Raw genomic sequence first — 20,503 nt, 5'->3', positions numbered from 1 at the left:
CCCTCGCAGCTGATAGTGGCTCTGGTGGGCTTGAAAACTGTTTTTATTTTCTGCTTCCCTAAGTATTTTCCTATTATGTCTGTAACCCTCAGGATGTATGGTAGAAATGCGCGTGCAACTATTTGAATTTCCTCTCTATTTTGACTCGTGGAAGTATTCCGTTTAACGGCGTTGTTGATCGATTTCGAAACAAAAAACACAAACACCACAAGAAACACAATCCAATATAGTGTACAAACTGAGCTGTGTAAGCTTTCACAAATGATATGTTGGTCAAACTGGTCGTTTTCTCAAAACAAGAGTTTCAGAACACATGAGAGACTCTAAAAAACTGAATATAAAAAACCTCACAACGCTCGTTGGACATGAAAGAGAGTATTGACATATTTTTTTTATCATCCAACTATACTAGCTATATTTATCCAAAAGACTTTTGAGAGAAGTGATACATATGATATATGCGATAGTGCATACTAGAAGTAATACTAGAAGAGATGTCGATGTCCCTAATACTGCATACTTCAATTTGATAAGTAAAATACCTGAATGATTTACCCTCTTTGTATTCTTTTTCTTTCTGTCATTGAATAAAAAACAAACACCACCTCATCAGAATCACAGATAAAGCCATTCGTTTTTTTCATGTCGTTTTGTATTGGTGTTGTCTCGGAAATTTGGTTGTTGCAATGTTTTAAATTTTTCTTATATGTATCTAATATGTCTGATGGTTTTAAAAATAGTAATATTATCAAAACTAAAAAACTGCTTTTCAGTGAGAAGTTTAATTATATCTTGTAAAATTGAAACGGTAGTAATCGTATAAGTTTTGTGGAAGGTATGTTTAAGAAAATTCATTGTTACAGAGCCCTGAAGAAGAATTCAACTAAATTCGAAACGACGGCGAGAAAACAATTGTTTGAAAAAAAATTGATCCTTTTACCAAATCAATTTTTTTTCATTATGATTTTCATTCAAATTAAAGAGATATATTTTTAAGACTTTCGGTTTCCTTCCTGCTTTAGAAATATATTTGATGCATTCATTTTCAAATCGTATTTTTAATCGACTTTATTTACTGTTGATGGATAATTAAAAAAAATATGGTTATTTACACATTTTGACCCACTTAAATTGATGCATTCCAGACCCTTGATTATTTTACGGATTTATTTACGTATTTTTTTGTTTTATCATCATATCTTCATATGAAAAATGTCAGTTACGCAAGAAATGAATTAATTCTTCACCTTCAAACCCCAGTTAGGAAGAGCCAAAGTATAGTTTTTTAATGGCGAATACAAAATATTCATCCCACTTTTGGAATCTTCAGTAATTCACATCGACCCTATTCTTCAAATTGTTGATCATATATCAAAACCAGTTCAGAGTTAATGTCATAAGGTCATGGTTTTTAAATGGACCTCCATCAAAATGAACATAAATATGAATTTTATCTGATTTACAAATATCTCATTTGAATTTTTGAATGTTCTCAATACCTAATTGGTTTATGGGTGGGAGGGAGAAATAAAAAATGTGCACATTTAAATAAAACGGTAAACCAAATTCGAAACTCTGAGAAAAAACTTGTAAGTTTTGTGGTGTGGTGTGCTCAGTTTTCTTTTCCATATAACATGATATTTCTGGTAAGCAAGAGTCGGTTTTCCTTTTTTCAACTTCTGATTATTCATAATGAATTCATAATGAAATGAAAAATTAAATATAATTTTTTGAGTTTGATGACAAGCATGATATATTCAACGGTTATATCTTACAGTCAATTACTATTTCAAATTCACATCCCAATTTTCAAGTATCACTCACAAAATATGATTAATTTGAATGATATTCTCCATGATTTGTCTCTTGATTCTGAAGATATATGGAAATATATTTTTTCACTTATTTCCAATTTGAATCTATCACTGATATGATTGCTGCCATTCAGCTCACTTACTATACAGCTCATTTAGTCATATATTTCAATAACATTGCTATAATACTCGTACAGTAGGTTAGGTTATGTAAGGTCCAAAGTGAGTAGGTCTATTGCTCATGCAGAATATCCAATGTGACATAAGCTCTGTGGCATGCAGCACCATCCTGTTGCAACCACATGTCGTTTGTATCCAGATCATCCGAAAGAAGTTGATGATTATCGACCTACAGTGCTCGCCATTACACTGATGGTCTGTCGAACGTCGTTTTCAAAGAAAGTTATTCAAACACTGTTCTACAGGTTTCACCCAACAACAAAACAAGGATAGAAGTTAAGTCACAATACAATGACAAGTTATAAGATGAAAACAATACATATAGAATTAGTTGAAGTAAAAATACCTAATCTCAGAGATGGAACAGTAGAAAATGTCGAGCTGGCAATTTGCAGAATTGCATTTGACACATGCTCTGCAGAGGTGAACGTTTCGAAATATTTTTACGTGGTGTTGGCAGATAAAAAGTATTAACTACTCTAGAGGTTGGTCTAGCTACATTAAAATTAAGTTTTTGCAGAATACGTGGCTCAATAATTGAATTATTAATCAGCTTAAAAAGAAAAATTGTGGAGTGACAATCACGACGGCAACCCAAGCTATTCATAGCATGTCTAGCTAACAATGCATCATGGGGAAATACAATTGGTGGATAGATATTGTCTGATCTATAGGAGAGAAGTTTCAAGAAACGACCTTGTACTGATTCAACTTTTTCTGTATACAACTGATGAGATGGAGTCCAGATTATGGATGCATACTCTAATTTTGATCTGACGAAAGCATAGTATAAGGTTTTCGATGTTGATGGATTCGAGAAATCTCTGGAGATTAGTGCAATAGACAAACAGACAGAACAAGGTTTCTAATTTTTCCGTTAGTGGCAGCAGCTTTCAGGTGGTTGTTTAGGATCTCGATATGAGCTATTAGTAGGTGGGCAAGCGACAATAAATAGATACCTTTTACAGATAACTTTCCAAAAACGTCTACGCAAAAGCTATTTGAGACGTTTTTTCTATTGATAAGTTAGATCAGGGGTCTCCAAACTACGGCCCGCGGGCCAAATCCGGCCCGCCAGTGTCATCAATCCGGCCCGCGACAGCCAATGATTTACTGTCATCAATTTGACCTGCGACAGCCAATGATTACCTAGTTGTTGTTACTATTGCTGTGATAAGTTGAAGAAAAAAACACAGAATGATAATTTCTCGGTTTTATTTACTTGCAAGGTAAAACTTAACGACAGAAATGAAGACAAAGAAAACTTAAGTATCTGAGTTTAAGCATAATAATAACTAACAAATAATTGAATTGAATCACAGTAAAACAAAAACACTAATGACATTTATGTAATTGTGATTTTCCACCGACAATACTTTGTAGTTGTGGATCAATTTTAATTGTACCAATTATCAAAAGAGATTTAAGATGCTCATCGGTTAATTGAGATCTGTAAACATTCTTTGTGTACTTCATCTTGAAAAACGTTTTCTCACCCCAACCCACGAGCAAAATTATGCAAATTATCAAATTGTTCCAGAGGAAGACTCTTTTAAAATTTCAACAAAGATGAACTTTGATATTTGTTCTTAAGCATATCACTGCACCGTAAATCAATAATTTCCATTTGGACTTTCGGAGCCAGGGCAGGCCCGTGCTGGACCCTTTCTTAGGGCGGTGGACGGCCATAGCCAAAGGGCGCCAACACCCCCCCCCCCTCCACCATTCCTAACCTCTGTTTTTTTAGCGTGTTGATCGCTCATGACGCTGGGTTCAATTTGCTATTCTGGCATCTGGTCACCGTACGAGCGAACGATCACACTTACACAATCGTACCAGTATTTGTCAAACAAAATGGCCATTTATTGTTTGCTCAAGAATAACGGTAATTTTAAATATTTGCAATGCGGAATGGGAAAATAACTGTCGTACTTATATCGTTTGAAGAAATGTTTAAGCTTAAGCTTTTAAGCTAAAATAAAATAATTAAAAGAGAAAGTAGGAGTTGAAACGTAATAAGTGTAATTTTCGGTAAACATTTCACATATAACATGCAATATATACATTTAAAAAAAGTTACCACTTATTACATAATTTTTAAGGAAATAAAAAAATATATATAATTCACAAATGTAGGTCTTCTTTGAGTCAATTTGCAAACTGAATCTAAACCTGAAGAAGTCTTTTAAGTTCGGAGCTGGAGTTGCAAAGATAGTCAATAACGCTGTCTGGATCTATGGAGTTCAAAATATCAGCTTCTGATTGCATCAACAGTAATGATTCTAAATTGTCATTTGTCAAAGACGATCTTAATCTGGTTTTGATAAGTTTCAACTTTGAAAATGCTCGTTCGCAAGAGACTTGAGTCAATGGGATAGTTAGAAGAAACTTATACACTTTTGAAAGTTCTGGGTATTGTAAACAGTACATGTTATATTCTAATATAACTTTATATGCACACTTGATACAGCTATTGCATGATGCCGACTCTTTGCACTGGACCTCGTGGTCTTCATCATCTTTTCTTCTTGCGCATCGATTTTCTCGTCTGAGACATCTTCATTCTCATAGTCGGCGTTCAAACTTGCATTTGAAATCTGGGGCCATACATTTACGAATGAGATAAGTTCTTCTTTCAGCTTTTCTTCATCAACGTTCAAAACTAATTCTCCTATTTTCTTCAATGCTTTAGGTGGAAGAGATTCTTGGGATTTGAATGTTTTTGGGTCAAAACATGCCAGATCCAAGTATAGCGATTTGTGCTGCACAAAACGGCTTTCCATAGTTTGGACAGCTCTCTCTACAATTACGAAGAAGATCTTTATTTTGAATTCTTCTTCCGGAGAAGTTCCAACACTGTCGTCTTCAGCAAGTTCTCCTGCCATTTTCTTTACTTTCTTCTTTCTTTTCTCAGTTATTGCTTTGCCAATAACAATCTCATTAAGAGTTTCATCGGCCTTTGCTCTTTCTTCGAGTTTCTGCGTCATTTTCAAAACAAAGCGTTGTGCTGCATTCAAAGTCTCATCAAACTTCTCCCTTAGGTGTTTTAGCCTACTAAGAGAAGACTCAATATTCCTCCACGCTTGGGCGTAGTCCAGATTCTTTGTTTGGAGGTAATCCGATAGTGGCGTAGTGATTTTGAACAATTGCAAGAATATCATGCCAACAAGTACTGTTTCAAAATCCAGATACTTCTTAAGTAAAGCAGTTGCTTCATGTCTCACTTTGGCGTTGAAATCAGCTGAATGTGAAATTTTGAACAGAGCCAATACCAACTCCAGATAAATGTGTTTGTTAGGTTTAGCTGTGTTTGAAGACTGTTCTTCAGAAGAGGTCCACATGTCTATTCTGCCGAATATTTTCGTTGCTGCATTGCTGCGGCTTCGCCATCTGGTAGCCCCAATGGCTTCCAACTTGTACTCAGGATTTTGCTTCCTAAACATATCCAGTCTTTTAATTGAATCCTTCAAAAAAACCTGGGTCTCTTGCATTATGCTGAAAAATGAGATTGTTACAGTGAGGCATTGAGCTGTATCAGATATTACGAGATTCAAAACGTGCGCGTAGCACCACGTGTGAATGTGATTTGGGATTTTGCTGGCCATTTGTGCAGTCAAACCATTATACTGACCGCTCATGTTAGACGCACCATCAAACGCATTTGCGACGCAATCACTCAAAGGTATTTCAAGTTCTGTCAATACACCAGAGAGAGTGTCAAATAATGCCTCTCCTGTAGTAGAAACCACACTTTTTAATGCCAGTAGTCTCTCGCACACTTCATGACCTTTAACATACCTGGCAACTATTGCACATTGATCATTGCTACTTATGTCTATCGTCGTGTCCATCAAAACTGAGTATTTGCCGGCCGATTTGATTTCATTTGCCACGACAGATTTGATTTCTTTTGTCATACAGATCATTATTTTTGCTACCGTGTTGTTACTTAGAAATGTCACGGCACTTCCTCTGCCCACCCTTTTGTTTTTGCCTTTTTTTTCGTGTTCCACGTCTGTTTTTTTTGTTGACCTCTTAGACATGCGCGTATCACTTTCTTCAATAGCCTTTTTCAAGTGTTTCTCTAACTGTGGATCATACTTGGACATTAACATAATAATTTCTAAGAAGTTGCCATGGTTGATTGTGTCATCTTTAAGAGAGTAAGCAGCTTCCTTTGATGCACGAAAAGCCAATCCTTGCTTTCCTATAAGCTTCAAGACATCTATTACAATTTTCACCACATGTCTCCTTTCTAAGACTTCTTGTTTCCTCTTATCTAGTTGATCACAAAAAAGAAGGTCACGAGTACTTTTCTTACGTTTGGCTACCATAAAAGCCTCGACGGATTGAAAATGAGCTTTGGACATTTCATGTTCATTAACTCTTTGGTGGACATGTTTCCAGTCTTCAAACCCTGTACAAAAGGTTGAATTGGAGTTGCTGCTGTAAACGATGCAAATAAAACAGAACAGTTTCTTTGAATTTTCGTCATATGAAATCCAATGTCTCTGAAAGGTTTCTCCATCGTTTCGTTTTACAGTGTATAAGGGTTTTTTGTCATTAAAAGGCAACTCTCTTTCATCAGGTTGTATTGGATGATAATCAAGATATGCCGATAAATGTCTTTCGCTTGGTTTTTCGAAGTAATTGATTATATGTACTTGAGATTCTTCTACTGAAGAATAACATCTTCGAGCCGAATTTCCTGTGTCAAGTGAAGGTGCTTCCAGTTTACGAGGACTAAGATAATTCGGGTCTTGCTCTTCAGTTTGTAAATTTTCAACTAATTTGAACCCCTGAAATCTATCAGAACTGAGATCGGAAAACTGATTATCATAAATCATTTTGGAACAATCAAGATTTGATGAGCTTGATGGTGAAGACAAGTTGAAGCTAACAAATTCTGCTTCCTCAAACGTTTTGTTTTGTGCATGTGATTCAAGATTTTCATCTTCAGATGGGCCGTCTGGTTTTTTAAACAAAGCTGTTATTTTTGAACATGATATTGCAGACTCGAGTAGAAGTTTGTTTTTCTTTTCTTGACGAAATTCATGTCCACTTTTTTTCCTTTTATTTTTCTTGTCCATGATTTGTAACCCGCTAAAAAAAATTTAACTGATCACTTTATGTATTTAAAAAAACAAGATTTAGTTTTAAATAAATGCAAGATTAAAAGAGCATACTTTGACAACATGTGGCTATTTGACAGTTCGAGTAAAAGATAAACAAACATAGTATGTTACCAATAATAATTTTAATGTGATCTGTATAAAATATTTTGATGAGATGATTAGTAAAAGTAAATGCTTTGGCCAACTTAGACGCCCCTTATATATACTCTGTTTTTTTCTCAAATTTACCAGCCACTGTTCCACTGTTGTGAGAAAAGGCTTAGGTCTATGCTATGCAGAAAAGGCTTAGGTCTATGCCTAGTATTTTGCTTTAGGTTATCTATATCTATGTGCTTTTTCCACCTCAAACCTCAACTCACTAATAAGAATAATAACAACACTTACCTTTAACATTAAGGGTTTGAAACTTGCACGGGAAGAACAGTAACAGCACCGAATAACTTGAAATAAAACACTAATACAATACTACACAAGTACAAGTTACAATCAGGCCGACTGCATGAGTTTACTGACTAGTGAGTAACATGTAACATACAAGCATGAACAGGTAGACGAAATTGGGACTCTCGTACCGCCCCCACTCCCCACACTTCCTGAGGGCGCTGTCGTAGTTCATTCTGTGTAGCCTACAGCCGCAACACTCAACCCGGCCGCTCGGCAATATCGACGATAAGCTTCGTCTTATAATGATCCAAATTTAATTATATTTATTATTTAAATTTTCTGTTTACTTAAACGGTGTTAATTATGCTGTTAAACATTTAATGTTGGCATTCTAAATGTAAAATTTGTAAGGTTCGGGGCCGGAGGGTGCCAGAAAGGTCCGGCCAAAGGGCGCATCCGGCCAAAGGGCGCACCGGGACACGTTCCGGTGTCCCGGCGGCCCAGCACGGGCCTGAGCCAGGGTTTCAATGTCAGAATCAAAAGGATTTTGAAAAAGCTTAATTTCATTCGCAATGACATCAAAATCTGAAAAACGAGTATCAAAATTTGTCTTCAAAGCACTCAAAGTTTCGATTGCAAAATTGACGGGAAATTCAGTCTCTGTAGTGAGGCTGAATATTTCACATGTTTCAAAATGTGTGAAAAATTTTTTACGTAATTACAATTGAAATAGTATTATTTTCTGCCCGAAAGATTTTATATTGGTGTATAAATCAGGGAGAAGCTGATTTTCTCCTTGCAATCTCAAATTCAGTTCGTTCATATGATTTGTCAAATCGACATAGAAGGCTAACTTCCACATCCATTCCCTTTTTTCTAAATAGGCAAAAGGGCGCTGCTTCTCATTTAAAAAAATTTCGATCTCTGCTCGAAGTTCAAAAAAGCGCTTAAGGACTTTTCCGCAACTAAGCCAGCTTACGGCAGTATGATATGATAAATCATTTTCTCCAATGAAGTTAACAACTGACATGACTGGTTTTAGAACTTCAGACATATCCAAATATTTTCCGCATATGAACTGTTGATGAATGATACAATGTAAGGCTAATGGTTTTGAACCACCATCTTTTTCTACTGCCTTTGACACAAGTGCAACCATTTCTTTATTTTTACCATTCATATTTTTGCCTCCATCAGTTATAGATTTCAAATTTCTCCATCGAAGGTTCTTTTTATGAATGGTATTTTCAACTCCCTTAAAAATATCTGCCTCAGTTGTCGTGCCGTGAATATTATCAATATCAAGAAGTTCTCCATACACTTCATAGCTTTTATCTACTCCGCGAATAAAAATCAACACCTGAGCAGTATATGACACATCCGTTGACTCATCCAATACTGGAGAAAACCACTCATGATGTCCATTTTTGTCAGACAGTTGAGATGATATATTTTCTGCGATGTATTGCACCCTCCTAGCCACGGTGTTTGCTGACAAACTGACACTTTTAAATAAATTCACCTTTTCGGGGCATATTTCTTCGGCTACTACAATCAAGCATTCTTTTATCATTTATCCATCGGTGAATGGTTTGCCACGTTTTCCGATTTCAAGAGCCACACGAAAGCTGGCGCGAGTTGCAGACTCTTGTTCAGTATTCGCTTTGGTAAATAAAGATTGCAGCGATTTTGAGTCCGCGTTTCAAAGTTTCAAATTTTTCCTTCCGCAAACTTCCTGTATACTTGGAGTAACTTTGAAGATGTTTCGATTCATAGTGTCGTTTAAAGTTATAGTCTTTGAGAACAGATATGGTTTCATTACAAATTAAACAAAGCGCCTTATTACTGGACTCAATCACAAAATACTGAAAGTTCCATTTTTTTGGAACGTTCTGCATTCACTGTCGATTTTTCGCTTCTTTTCCATACTAACAAATCACACATAAAAACAATAAGTCAAATCAAAATACTTTTATTGACGGGTGTTACTTTATTTCACAATAGACAGTTTCGCTTCCTTCGCCTTTCCTACGCAGACTAACTCGCAGTTGCGCCGCTAGCCTTTTTATATGCAATTATTACTGCCATCTCGAGGTGATCGGAATACACTAGCTAGAACCAGAACTTTCTCAAACCAACGCGGTAATTCCAAATATTTAATTACGCCTAATGCCACCTAGCGGGTAGCTGAAAAAGAAAGTACATAGTACCACTACTTGCCACTAGCTCTCGTTAAGTGTCACAATACACAATAATAATTGAAATGCAAAAAAGCGTAAGTTTGCTTAGGTCACGCACTTTGCGACTATCCTAGTCTAGAAATATAGTTAAGGGCAGAAATTGACCCTTGGAACAAACTGAAAAAATCATTATGGCCCGAAGGCTTCAAAGTTTGGAGACCCCTGAGTTAGATAATCAAAATCGAAATTATAGAGCTTTAACGTATTTTGGACAAACAACTGAAAAAGTAGATTCATTTTTTAAGCAAGTGAAAAGTTACTTAAAAATAATGAAGACAAAACATCCAAATTCGAGAAATCAGGAGTATATAAATTATAGTGTGGAACGTGGCCTAAGGTATATATTGGTCAAACTGGCAGAACATTCAGGAATCGAACCCAGGAATATCATATGAGTTATGTAAATAAGAAAACAAGTTGAACATATTCAAATCATCTTTAGAAGTAAATCATATTTCTAACGAAGAGTTCGAAATTTCACACATAAAAACTGAATTGTTGGAAAGCAATGGAAATTAATAAACTTAAAAATTCAAACATTCCAATGAATGAGCAACTGGATTTGAATAGATCACCATTATTGAACTTGTTTTCTTAAAAAACCGAGGATGTTGTTAAATTTCTTATAAGATACGTCCCTGTTTTATGACAACTGTCATGACGACAGAAGAAGAGAGATTGTCAAACAACGACAGTTAGAAATGTTGGTTTTTGTAACTCCGTAAAAATATACATTGAATAAATATATGCAACAGCATTTTCAATTACCAGAACCAGCACAGATTCGAGTGGTTGCGATAGGAGTACAGAAATAACAATACAAATACAGTCCACTTCAACAGCAAGGCACTCCAGCACCACAAGAATATACAGATATATTATTATTGATGTAGAAGTGAGGCAATATGCTTCAGGTTTTCATAATTGAAAACGTACCTCAGGTATATAAGAATTGTAGAGGTTTAGGTAATTTGATGGAGGTAGTCTCAATTGTAGTTACCTGTGGTTGGCGCTACCGTGCTAGCGAAACATGTTGTGATATATATTTTTCAAATAAAGTTTGTGAAGATCAAATCGTGAGTTGTAGTTTATGAAAAGTTTGGAAATTGATTTCTATCAAATTCTTTTTCAGGTATTTTTGGGCTTCCTAGCCTTAAGTACTGCTGCCCCCCAGTATCAGCCATTTGCTTACAAAAGAGTCTCAACCGAGTCCAGCATAAACCGTGATAATGATGGGCAATATCATCCAGATAATACCGGTGCATATAACCCAGACAGTTCTGGAGGATACCTGCACTCAGATAATCCCTATATCGGGAGTCTAGGCCGTCGTTATCCTGCTGGAATTGATAACAGTGGTCAGTACGTACCTGATAATTCTGGTGCATACAACAACAATGACGGTCAATACCATCCTGACAACAGCGGTGCATATAATCCAGATGCTTTAGGACAATACGTACATTCTGGTGATTCTTACATCCACCAAGGAGGTAATTACAATGGAGATGATAGAAGAGGTAGGTCTCATGGATTTCAGTATCCTGTGAACAATTATTGGTTTACCACCATCCTGTTTATTGTTTTTTCCGAATAAATTGTTTTCATAGCGGTAGATAATATTAAATCCGAAACTTCAATCAAATAATAATAATAATTTTATCAACCATTATCGGTACATAATGGACATATGGTAAGTCAATAATTGTAATATACAGTGTTACCCATTTTTAATGGAAACACCCCCCTAAAATTTGAAGTTGTAAACCGATTTTAATAATTTTTTATTTTGACAAAATTTGAAATGTTTATTAAAGTTTCAGGGCATACTACGATATTTTTTCTCAGTCGAAAATCGGGATTGGCGATTTTTTTATTGAAAAAATCACTGCGCCACTGGATTCAGAGTGCCTCTAGACAGGTGTGACAATATCATGGAAAAATATTCATTATTAACAAAGTTATGACAACTCAAAGATTCTAAAACTCACACAGCTAACAGTCACAAAAAATACCCTATATCAACAGATATAGCCATGATAATATTTTTTTATGATTTCAACAATAAAGTGCCGCCAGATGAAAAAAAAACAAATAGCGTAAATATTTTTAATGATAATAACGGAATTACATTCTAGTTTTCACGCAAATTAACTAAAACTAAGACCTAATATTTCAATTTAAATCTTAGTTGCCATGGAAATGATATTACAGTTTGACACTTGTGAAAGATTTAAGTGTACTTATTATCAACAATATTCACCTTACAGTTCTTCGAATTATTTTGTGTCATGGCTGCAAGATTGAGCGTAAGAGAGAAAATTGAAATTGTACGCCTTTCGGGAGATGACGTTAGAAGTGCTAGAGAGGTTTGTAGAGTATTTAATGAGAGACATCCAGATCGTCCTCGTATTGGCTGCGGTACGGCAAATAAAATAAATAAAATATTCAATGAAACTGGTGCAGTATCAAAAATGATGTTAAAAAGTAATCCTGTACAAAGACGAAACAGGAATGACAGGAATGATCAAATCATTTTAGATTATTTCGGAAATAATCCTTATGCCAGTATAAGGAATGCTACTTTAGATTTGAATATTCTACGAGAAACTATTCGGAGATGTCTCAAGGCGAAGAATATTAAACCTTTCAAGCCAACATTTTTACACACACTTCAAGAAGGCGACGAAGCAAGACGCCTGGAATATTGTTTATGGGCCCAAGGGGAATATTTAAACAATAGAAATTTCCTCAAAAATATTTTATATACCGACGAAGCCACTTTCACTACAAATGGAGTAGTGTCATCACAGAATTGTGGCTATTGGGCAGCGAATAATCCTAATTGGGTAATAAACTGTAAAAGCCAGTTTTCACAAAAAATCAACGTCTGGTGTAGGATATTGAACGAACGAATTATTGGTCCTTTCTTTTTTGAGGAAAACATTAATGCGCAGAGGTTTCTGGAATTTTTAAACACAGAGTTTTGAGGTGCTATTCACTAGCTTCCAATCAATGAACGATCAAATTTAGTTGTCCAGTTAGATGGGTGTTCAGTTCATTATGCCAGAGCTGTGAGGCAATGGCTTAACGAACATTTTCCAAACCGATGGATAGGCCGTGGTAGTCCGTTTATAGAGTGGCCACCCAGATTTCCAGACCTCACAGTTTTGGACTTTTTTCTCTGGGGACTTCTTACATAAAAGGTTTACAAAAACCGCTCAAGAGATAGAAATGAACTTTGTGCAAGAATTCGACAGGTATGTGCATATATTAGCCCTCAAGAACTAAGGAACGCAATCAGAAACATTCGTAAGCGCTACGACACATGTATCGAAAAACGTGGTGGATTAGTAGAGGCTACTAGAATATGAGCTAGAATTAATTGTTGCACTGAATCGAAACATCTCAATAATTAGTTATTATTTACGTTTATTAAAATTTTTTGCTTCATTGTTAGTTGAATTGTGTGAATGTAATTCCGTTATTTTCATTAAAAATATTAACGCTATTTGTTTTTTTTTTATCTGGCGGCACTTTATTGATGAAATCATAAAAAAATGATATATTGTGACTGTTACCTGTGCGAGTTTTCGAATTTTTGAGTTGTCATAACTTTGTTAATAATGAATATTTGTTCATGAAATTTTGGTCACACCTATTTAGAGGCACTCTGAATTCAGTGGCGTAGTGATTTTTTCATTAAAAAAATCGCTAATAAAAATTCCCGATTTTCGACTAAGAAAAAATATCGTAGTATGTATGCCCTGAAACTTTAATAAACATTTCAAATTTTGTCCCAAGGTAGACCTTTTAGTACTTGACATTAAAAAAAAATTATTAAAATCGATGTTCATCTTCAAATTTCAGGGGGGTGTTTCCATTAAAAATGAGTCCCACTGTAAATTATATACATATTAAGAATAAAAATAATAGTTAGTCATACTTGAATAACGAATTGAAGCATAAAGATGAAATATAAAACAAATATAAAAGCATAAAACACGGCACATAATATATAAATGTTAGAATTTAAAGGCAAATACATATACAGGGCTATTCAAATTCGTTTCTGTACATGGAGATCTCGTAAACGATAAGAGATAGAGTGTCGGTTGAAATATGGTAAAGTTGCGTATTTTAGGGACCTATTCCATGATGTAAAGAAATCGAATATAGCTTTCTTGGTTCTGGAGGTATACAGGAAAAACTAAAAAATCCCAAATTATTTTTTGCCTATATCTTCTTTATTAGCAGACATATTGAAAAATCTGTTCACATTTTGCTATTGGCACTTGATGTGGGCTCTCAGAATATATCCATGAACCTTTTATACAAGGTGTCATCTGACTTGGGGCACCCCCATCTATGAATTTTTAAATTCGGACCTGTATTTTTCGTTGTAGTTTTTGGATCGTAGACGTTCACTGCATACTGAGAAATTGAATTCAATTTTATATTTCGAGATGTTTAGGTAATATTCGATTATAATTTTGTGAATTATTTCCTTTTAAAATACGGCCCTGGAAATTGGTTGACTGAGTTGAATGAATTTATAATAGCAACTTTCAGGTCTCCCTATGTGTCGTAGAGTTTTCGAGAGTTTTTTTTCACTTTTAGGCACCTATTCATATTTTTTCCATTGCTCTTATCGTTTTCTACAATGAACTCCGAACAAGAAAACTTTTTATGATTATTTGAAACATATCTACATCAAAAATATATTATATGTGTTTCAATAAGCAGAAAAAGAAATGATAGCAATAATAACATCCGAAACGAACACTATAATTGTAATGAAAATTGAAATGAAGTAATTTATATAGGTACCCAAAAAATTATTGGTTCAATAAATGTTCGAATTGGAGTCCTTCCATTTCGAGACACTTTTAAACTCGGTTTTTCATATTATTTATTGCCCTTAATACACTTATTTGCTGCATTGTTGCGAAATCATTGAAAATCTCCAATCTCGTGTCTTCCACATTTTCTATCTCTCTGCCAGCGTAAATCCTGTTTTTCAATGTCACCCATAGAAAATAGTCCAACATAGTAAGATCTGGTGATCTTGCAGACCATCTTATTGCCCCATTTATTTGTCTCGAAATGGAAGGACTCCAATTCGAACATTTATTGCACAATAAATTTTTTTGTTTATTATAAATTACTTACTTCATTTCAATTTTCATTATAATTATAGTGTTCGTTTCGGATGTTTTCATTGCTACCATTTTTTTGTCTAATCATCAAAACACATATAATATAATTTTGTTGTAGATATGTTTCAGATAATCATAAACGGTTTTCTTATTCGAAGTTCATTGTAGAAAACGCTCAGAGAAAATGAAAAAATATGAATAGGTACCTGAAAATGAAAAAAAAAAAACTTTCGAAAAACTCTACGGTACATAGGGAGACGTGAAAGTTGCTATTGGTTTTTTGGTTTTTCCTGTATATCTCCAGAACCAAAAGAGCTATATTTGATTTCTTTACATCATTGAATAGGTTTCTAAAATACGCAACTTTGTCATAATTTAACCGACACTCCATCTCTTATCGTTTACGAGATCCACATGTAGAGACACGAATTTGAATATTACATTAGGAATTTATTCCAGGAATTATCATTCCAATAGCCTTTTAAAGTATAAAAACATTTTTTTATTAAGAATAGTTTCGTATTATTCTTAAAGATTTTATATGATTTTGACTACTTGATTGAATTAGGTAATTTATTCTAAAGTGAGATAGCATTGTATATTGGAGAATTTATATACTTATACAAAATATATACTTGAGATTTTTTTTATCTACAAGCACTTTCATGTGCTTAATCGCGAAGAATGCTGCATTAAATTTCTTGCAAACCCCATCAATATGTAGTTCCCAATTTAAAGATTCAAAACATTCATTAGAGACGTATCCATTTGTAAAGGAATATTTCCGGATGCCCTCAAACGCACAGTTATAATAAATAATAAATATAATAAAAGTGCAGATATATATATGTATATATATATATATATATATATATATATATATATATATATATATATATATATATATATATATATATATATATATCTGCACTTTTATTATATTTATTATTATTATTTTATTATAACATTTTATAGATCAGACTCATGCTTTAATAGCATACCCATGCATAAGACTTCACCTTTTATGGGTTTTCTATTTTATTTGCTATTATTGTTACTCACTTTATTATACATCTAAATATTATGGGCGAATAAATTATTATTATTCGAACTCTAGAACAGCTTTTTGTTGAAACCGGAGTTCATTAACAGTATTTTCCACGCCTGTTGCAGAATGATCCGTTTCAGTTGTTTAAAAAAAGGTGAAAATTTGAGGTCAGGTCAAAGGTTATCAGTATTTCATTTCACTATTTTCTAGTCTAATGGTAATGAACTATTTCTCGTTAAGGGTTCCAAGCATCACCAGTTAGTGCCAACAAACCAACACTAACCAGGCCAGTAGCTGCTTCATCTTCCAATGGAAATAAACCAGTAGCCAACAATAACAACTATAAGAATTTCGACAAATACGGCATCATCAGGAAAATCGAACAAGTATTAGAAGACGGTTATCATTACATGTAAGTTCAACCATATCAGAGAACTCCCATGAGAAGTATGATTTTTCCCAATTCACATTTTTTCAAGTGATTGTCATTTATCACAAATCACAAAAAGAAATAACTAAAATGATACATACAGTTGAATAAACATACAGTGAAAAATGAATATATGATGAATGGATTATGGAAAAGGGATTCGAATATGTGAATAAACTACTTAATATATAAAATTAAAAACACACAAGATAATATGAATGTCTGTTGAAAAAATTTGTCAAATTTTCATGTTTTCCAAAAAACAGTTATTTATTTCTTCAAAATAGTGCTAGCTTTCTTTTCAATCCTCGAGACAGTTCATGGATCTCTTCAAACTTAGAAACAGAAAAAATGTCGCAGGTGGCCAAATCTTGTGAATACGCTGGCTGAGGCATGATAATGGTGTTGTTTTTGGCCGAAAAATCACGAACAAACAATGACAAGCAATGTTGCACCCCGTAAAACTTCCCAAACTTTTCTATGCGTTATAATCAAATTATTGAAAGGATTATATTTTTAGGAGTGATTAATTTTTGGGAAAGAAAGTTTTTGCCTTTCTACTATTTCATCTTTCAAAGAAAGGAAGGAGGCAATCAATTTTGAAAAAAGTAACTCTATAGCATGTGTAGATCATGCAAAGAAGTAACTTTCAGGCATAAACTGAAAAAAAAACGCCCTCCTGTAACAGCTACGTTCATATAAACATTGAATCACACGAAAGGAAATTTTTTCGAAACAGATACTATAATATGAACACTGAATTTATACGAAAAAGACTTTTCTCTACTCTGTGTGTATTCCAATTATTCGTTATGGAATTGAATCCAATACCATTCACAGGATTCCAATACAATATACTGAATGAAAAGTAAAAATTCCACGTATTTGGAACACTGTCATCCTCACTGGTAGACATCGATGTTTCGCCGTAAGAAGACACTTAGTAATTGATTGCTTCCTTCCTTCCTGTGGTGATTGTACCACGATGGAGTTCAAGAAAGCCAAAAACTGTCTTTCCCAAAAATTCTATTATTATTGTGTCACCATTGGTTTATTATATCATTTTTGGTTTTTTCAACCTTGTAGCATTTTTTCGAAAAATCAGTTTTTATCGAGATGTAGATTTTTTTTATTATCATTTTAAAAATTCATTAGGTAATTGTTCAACACTCGAAGTTCTATGGATAAATAACGAATAGTTGAAGACAAGAGAATTAAAACTCTCTATGATTTTTACCACTTTTATTTGTAACTAACGTGTGTCCTATAACGAAATTTTCAAACTCATACAATAAACCACATACATACATACTTACAGTAAAAAATAATAGCAGGGTGTTTATGTATATTTGAAACTTGTAAAAATTAGTTTCCTCCTCTTTAAGAATCTTTTTTTGAATTTGAGTTATCTTTAAAATTTTTCGAGATATTTGCAAAAAACCAAACCCTTTTTTTACTTTTCAGAAGTTCCAAAAATAAGATCTTGTGACCCATAGTAACAGAGCAAAATATAAAATGACAGATAATTAGATAAATAATGATTTTCAGATACGAAACTGAAAATGGAATATTAGCAGAAGAAGAAGGTCATTTGGCCAACAAAGGACAGGAAAATGAATACATGGACGTCAAAGGATTCTATAAATATATTGGAAAGGACAACGTTGAGTATAAGGTTGAGTACACTGTAGATGCATTGAACGGTTTCGTACCTAAGGGAGATCATCTTCCCCAAATTCCTCAAGCAACTGCATGAGTTAAAACCAACGTCAATCTACTGATCAAGTTGAGTTGACTACAAGTACAAATCCCATATTGCAAGATGAGTGAATATAACGACATATACTTCATTAATCATTCAAATAAATTAAAAAACATATTTTAGTTTCATTTTCCACAAACATGATCTTGATATGATCCAATAAAGTGTTTAAAAAAAAAATACCTATATTGGTGAATCAATTTCTTAACCGACATTAAGATATTACATAAATTGTAAATAACACTTTTGTAAAATACTATCTCAAACCGCTAATAACCTTGAAGGTTGATGCGGGTAATTTGTGAATGAAATAAAATCCATTCAACAATATAGAGCAAAATATAAAATGAGGCGATAGCCAGAAACACGTGTCCATGGTTTCCCGCTTTTTTGGAGTGTTGTGTCCACAAATCGTTTTATTTTAGTTGAATTGAAAAGGATAATTAAATTTCTCGTATTCTTGGTACACCAATGGGAGCTACTATTTATCCTATTATAGCTCAATACGTAACGAACGATCTTTTTGAAAACATACTTCCTAAAGTGAGTTTTTAAATTCCTTGACGTTGACGATGCATTTGTGCAATACCTTATGACAAATCTCACGAAATTCTTAATGTTGTCAAAATATGTGATGAAAATTGCAATTCACTATCGAAATAGAAAATAATCAGACCCTTCCTTTTCTTGATATAAGAATTATCCGTAAAAATGATAATTCCTTGATCACTGATTGGTATGTCAAACCTAATAATTCAGGAAGATATATCAATTACTATTTTTTTTCATAAAAAATCAGTTGAAATCATTTGATACTCTGTTTGAAAAAAAGAATAGAAAAATTAGATCACCCTTTCCTCAAGCAAAAAAAATCTCAGGCCTCTTGGAGATATATTTATCGAAAATTCCTATCCCAGAAAACTTCTCAATATAATTATTTTCAATACTGGCAATAATACAAATTCGATGTAATCAACAGAAATTTATGTAATAATACTTCACCTATAAAGTTTTCTTATAAATCTATACCTAATCTTGGAAATTTATCTTCAAATATCATAAAGCTTTTTCATAATGAACAAAATATGGATATATGCCAAAAAATATTATATCTATAAAGAATTTGAATACCAAATTGAATGATAAAACGGATACTGAAAAAAGGCAAATGTGATTTATAACATTCCTTATAACAATTGTAACTTTGATTATATTGGAACATCTAGAATTCTTAAAGATAGAATAACTTCACATAAAAGTGATATAAAGCTCAATAAGAAATCATGTGCATTAGCGCAACATTTAATAGTAACATATACCAAATTACTCTATCATCAAAGTTTTACACACAGAAAAAACTATTTCCAAACGCCTTTTTCTTGATATGATTGAAATTAATATGTTGTCTGATTGTATGAATAAGAACACTGACCTTCATAATCTCAGCAGTATATTACAGTAAGTTAGTGGAACTACACCAAAAAACATATGAAAATAATGAAAATTATATCAATCAACTCTTTCTTTACAGTCAAAGATTGTCAAATTATCATGCCCAGTGAAAAATAACATTTTTGTGGAAGTATGACATTTGTCAAATCAAAAAAAAAACTTTCTTTCGTCAATTTATATGTTCAATTCATTGTTTTTCACTCATTTTTACTGAAAGTATGATTTGTAATGTTACTCATTAGAAAAATATATATTTATATATATATATTATTATATATATATTATATATATATATATATATATATTTTATATATATATATATATATATAGGGTGGTTTTTCGGGGATTCGGTCTGTTTAGAATAACATAGTACTCTTTTTAGCTTTATAGCTGCCCGAGCTTTCGCTAATGTTTTATTAGCTTTATCAAGGACTGTAATTTAAAAAGGACATATTCGAACCACTCTATATCGACGATCGTTCAGTTATGATATATATAGTTTGTATTATAATATTCCACAATTATATAAAGTTAGTAGTTTCTTCATTTAAGTGCTGTTACAAAAAATATCTCATCGCTGCTCAATCAGAAAGCCATTGATTTCATAGACAACTTTTTGACATTGAATATGTGAAGTTGTCATTTTGATGTTGAAGACTTCTTTCAAAATTAAAATTTCCAAATTAAATATCCTCACATAGCACAGGTATGCTGTTTTATCCGTTATTATGTTTTATATATACCTATTATGTCCTTTTTATTATAACAGCCCTCGATAAAGCTAATAAACATTAGCGAAAGCTCGGACAGCTAAAAGACTAATATATTTATTCTAAACAGACCGAATCCCGAAAAAACACTCCTCTATATATATACCGGGTGTCCACATTTTATGTGAC

The 20,503-nt window shown here is 33.3% G+C and overlaps 2 protein-coding genes across 2 annotated transcripts; one reads left to right on the top strand and one right to left on the bottom strand.

The window, feature by feature from the left end:
* The first annotated feature begins 1,492 nt into the window (after positions 1 to 1,492).
* LOC111509824 (uncharacterized) lies at positions 1,493 to 18,267 on the top strand. The gene is made up of 4 exons (XM_074174699.1): positions 1,493 to 1,646; positions 10,886 to 11,273; positions 16,201 to 16,372; positions 17,939 to 18,267. Exons 1-4 carry the CDS (start codon positions 1,635 to 1,637, stop codon positions 18,144 to 18,146), a joined length of 780 nt encoding a protein of 259 aa, XP_074030800.1. The 5' UTR covers positions 1,493 to 1,634; the 3' UTR covers positions 18,147 to 18,267.
* On the bottom strand, positions 3,682 to 8,023 carry LOC141482102 (uncharacterized). Its single transcript, XM_074174697.1, has 2 exons — positions 7,514 to 8,023; positions 3,682 to 7,097 (listed from the first exon to the last, which is right to left on the bottom strand). Exon 2 carries the CDS (start codon positions 7,082 to 7,084, stop codon positions 4,433 to 4,435), a length of 2,652 nt encoding a protein of 883 aa, XP_074030798.1. The 5' UTR covers positions 7,085 to 7,097; positions 7,514 to 8,023; the 3' UTR covers positions 3,682 to 4,432.
* Positions 18,268 to 20,503: the final 2,236 nt, after the last annotated feature.

This window comes from Leptinotarsa decemlineata, unplaced genomic scaffold, assembly GCF_025532065.1.
Source record: "Leptinotarsa decemlineata unplaced genomic scaffold, Ldec_3_MD MMD2_tig00000849, whole genome shotgun sequence".
In the NCBI taxonomy this organism is placed as follows: Eukaryota; Metazoa; Arthropoda; class Insecta; order Coleoptera; family Chrysomelidae; genus Leptinotarsa; species Leptinotarsa decemlineata.
This window is presented reverse-complemented; position numbering and strand designations above follow the sequence as displayed.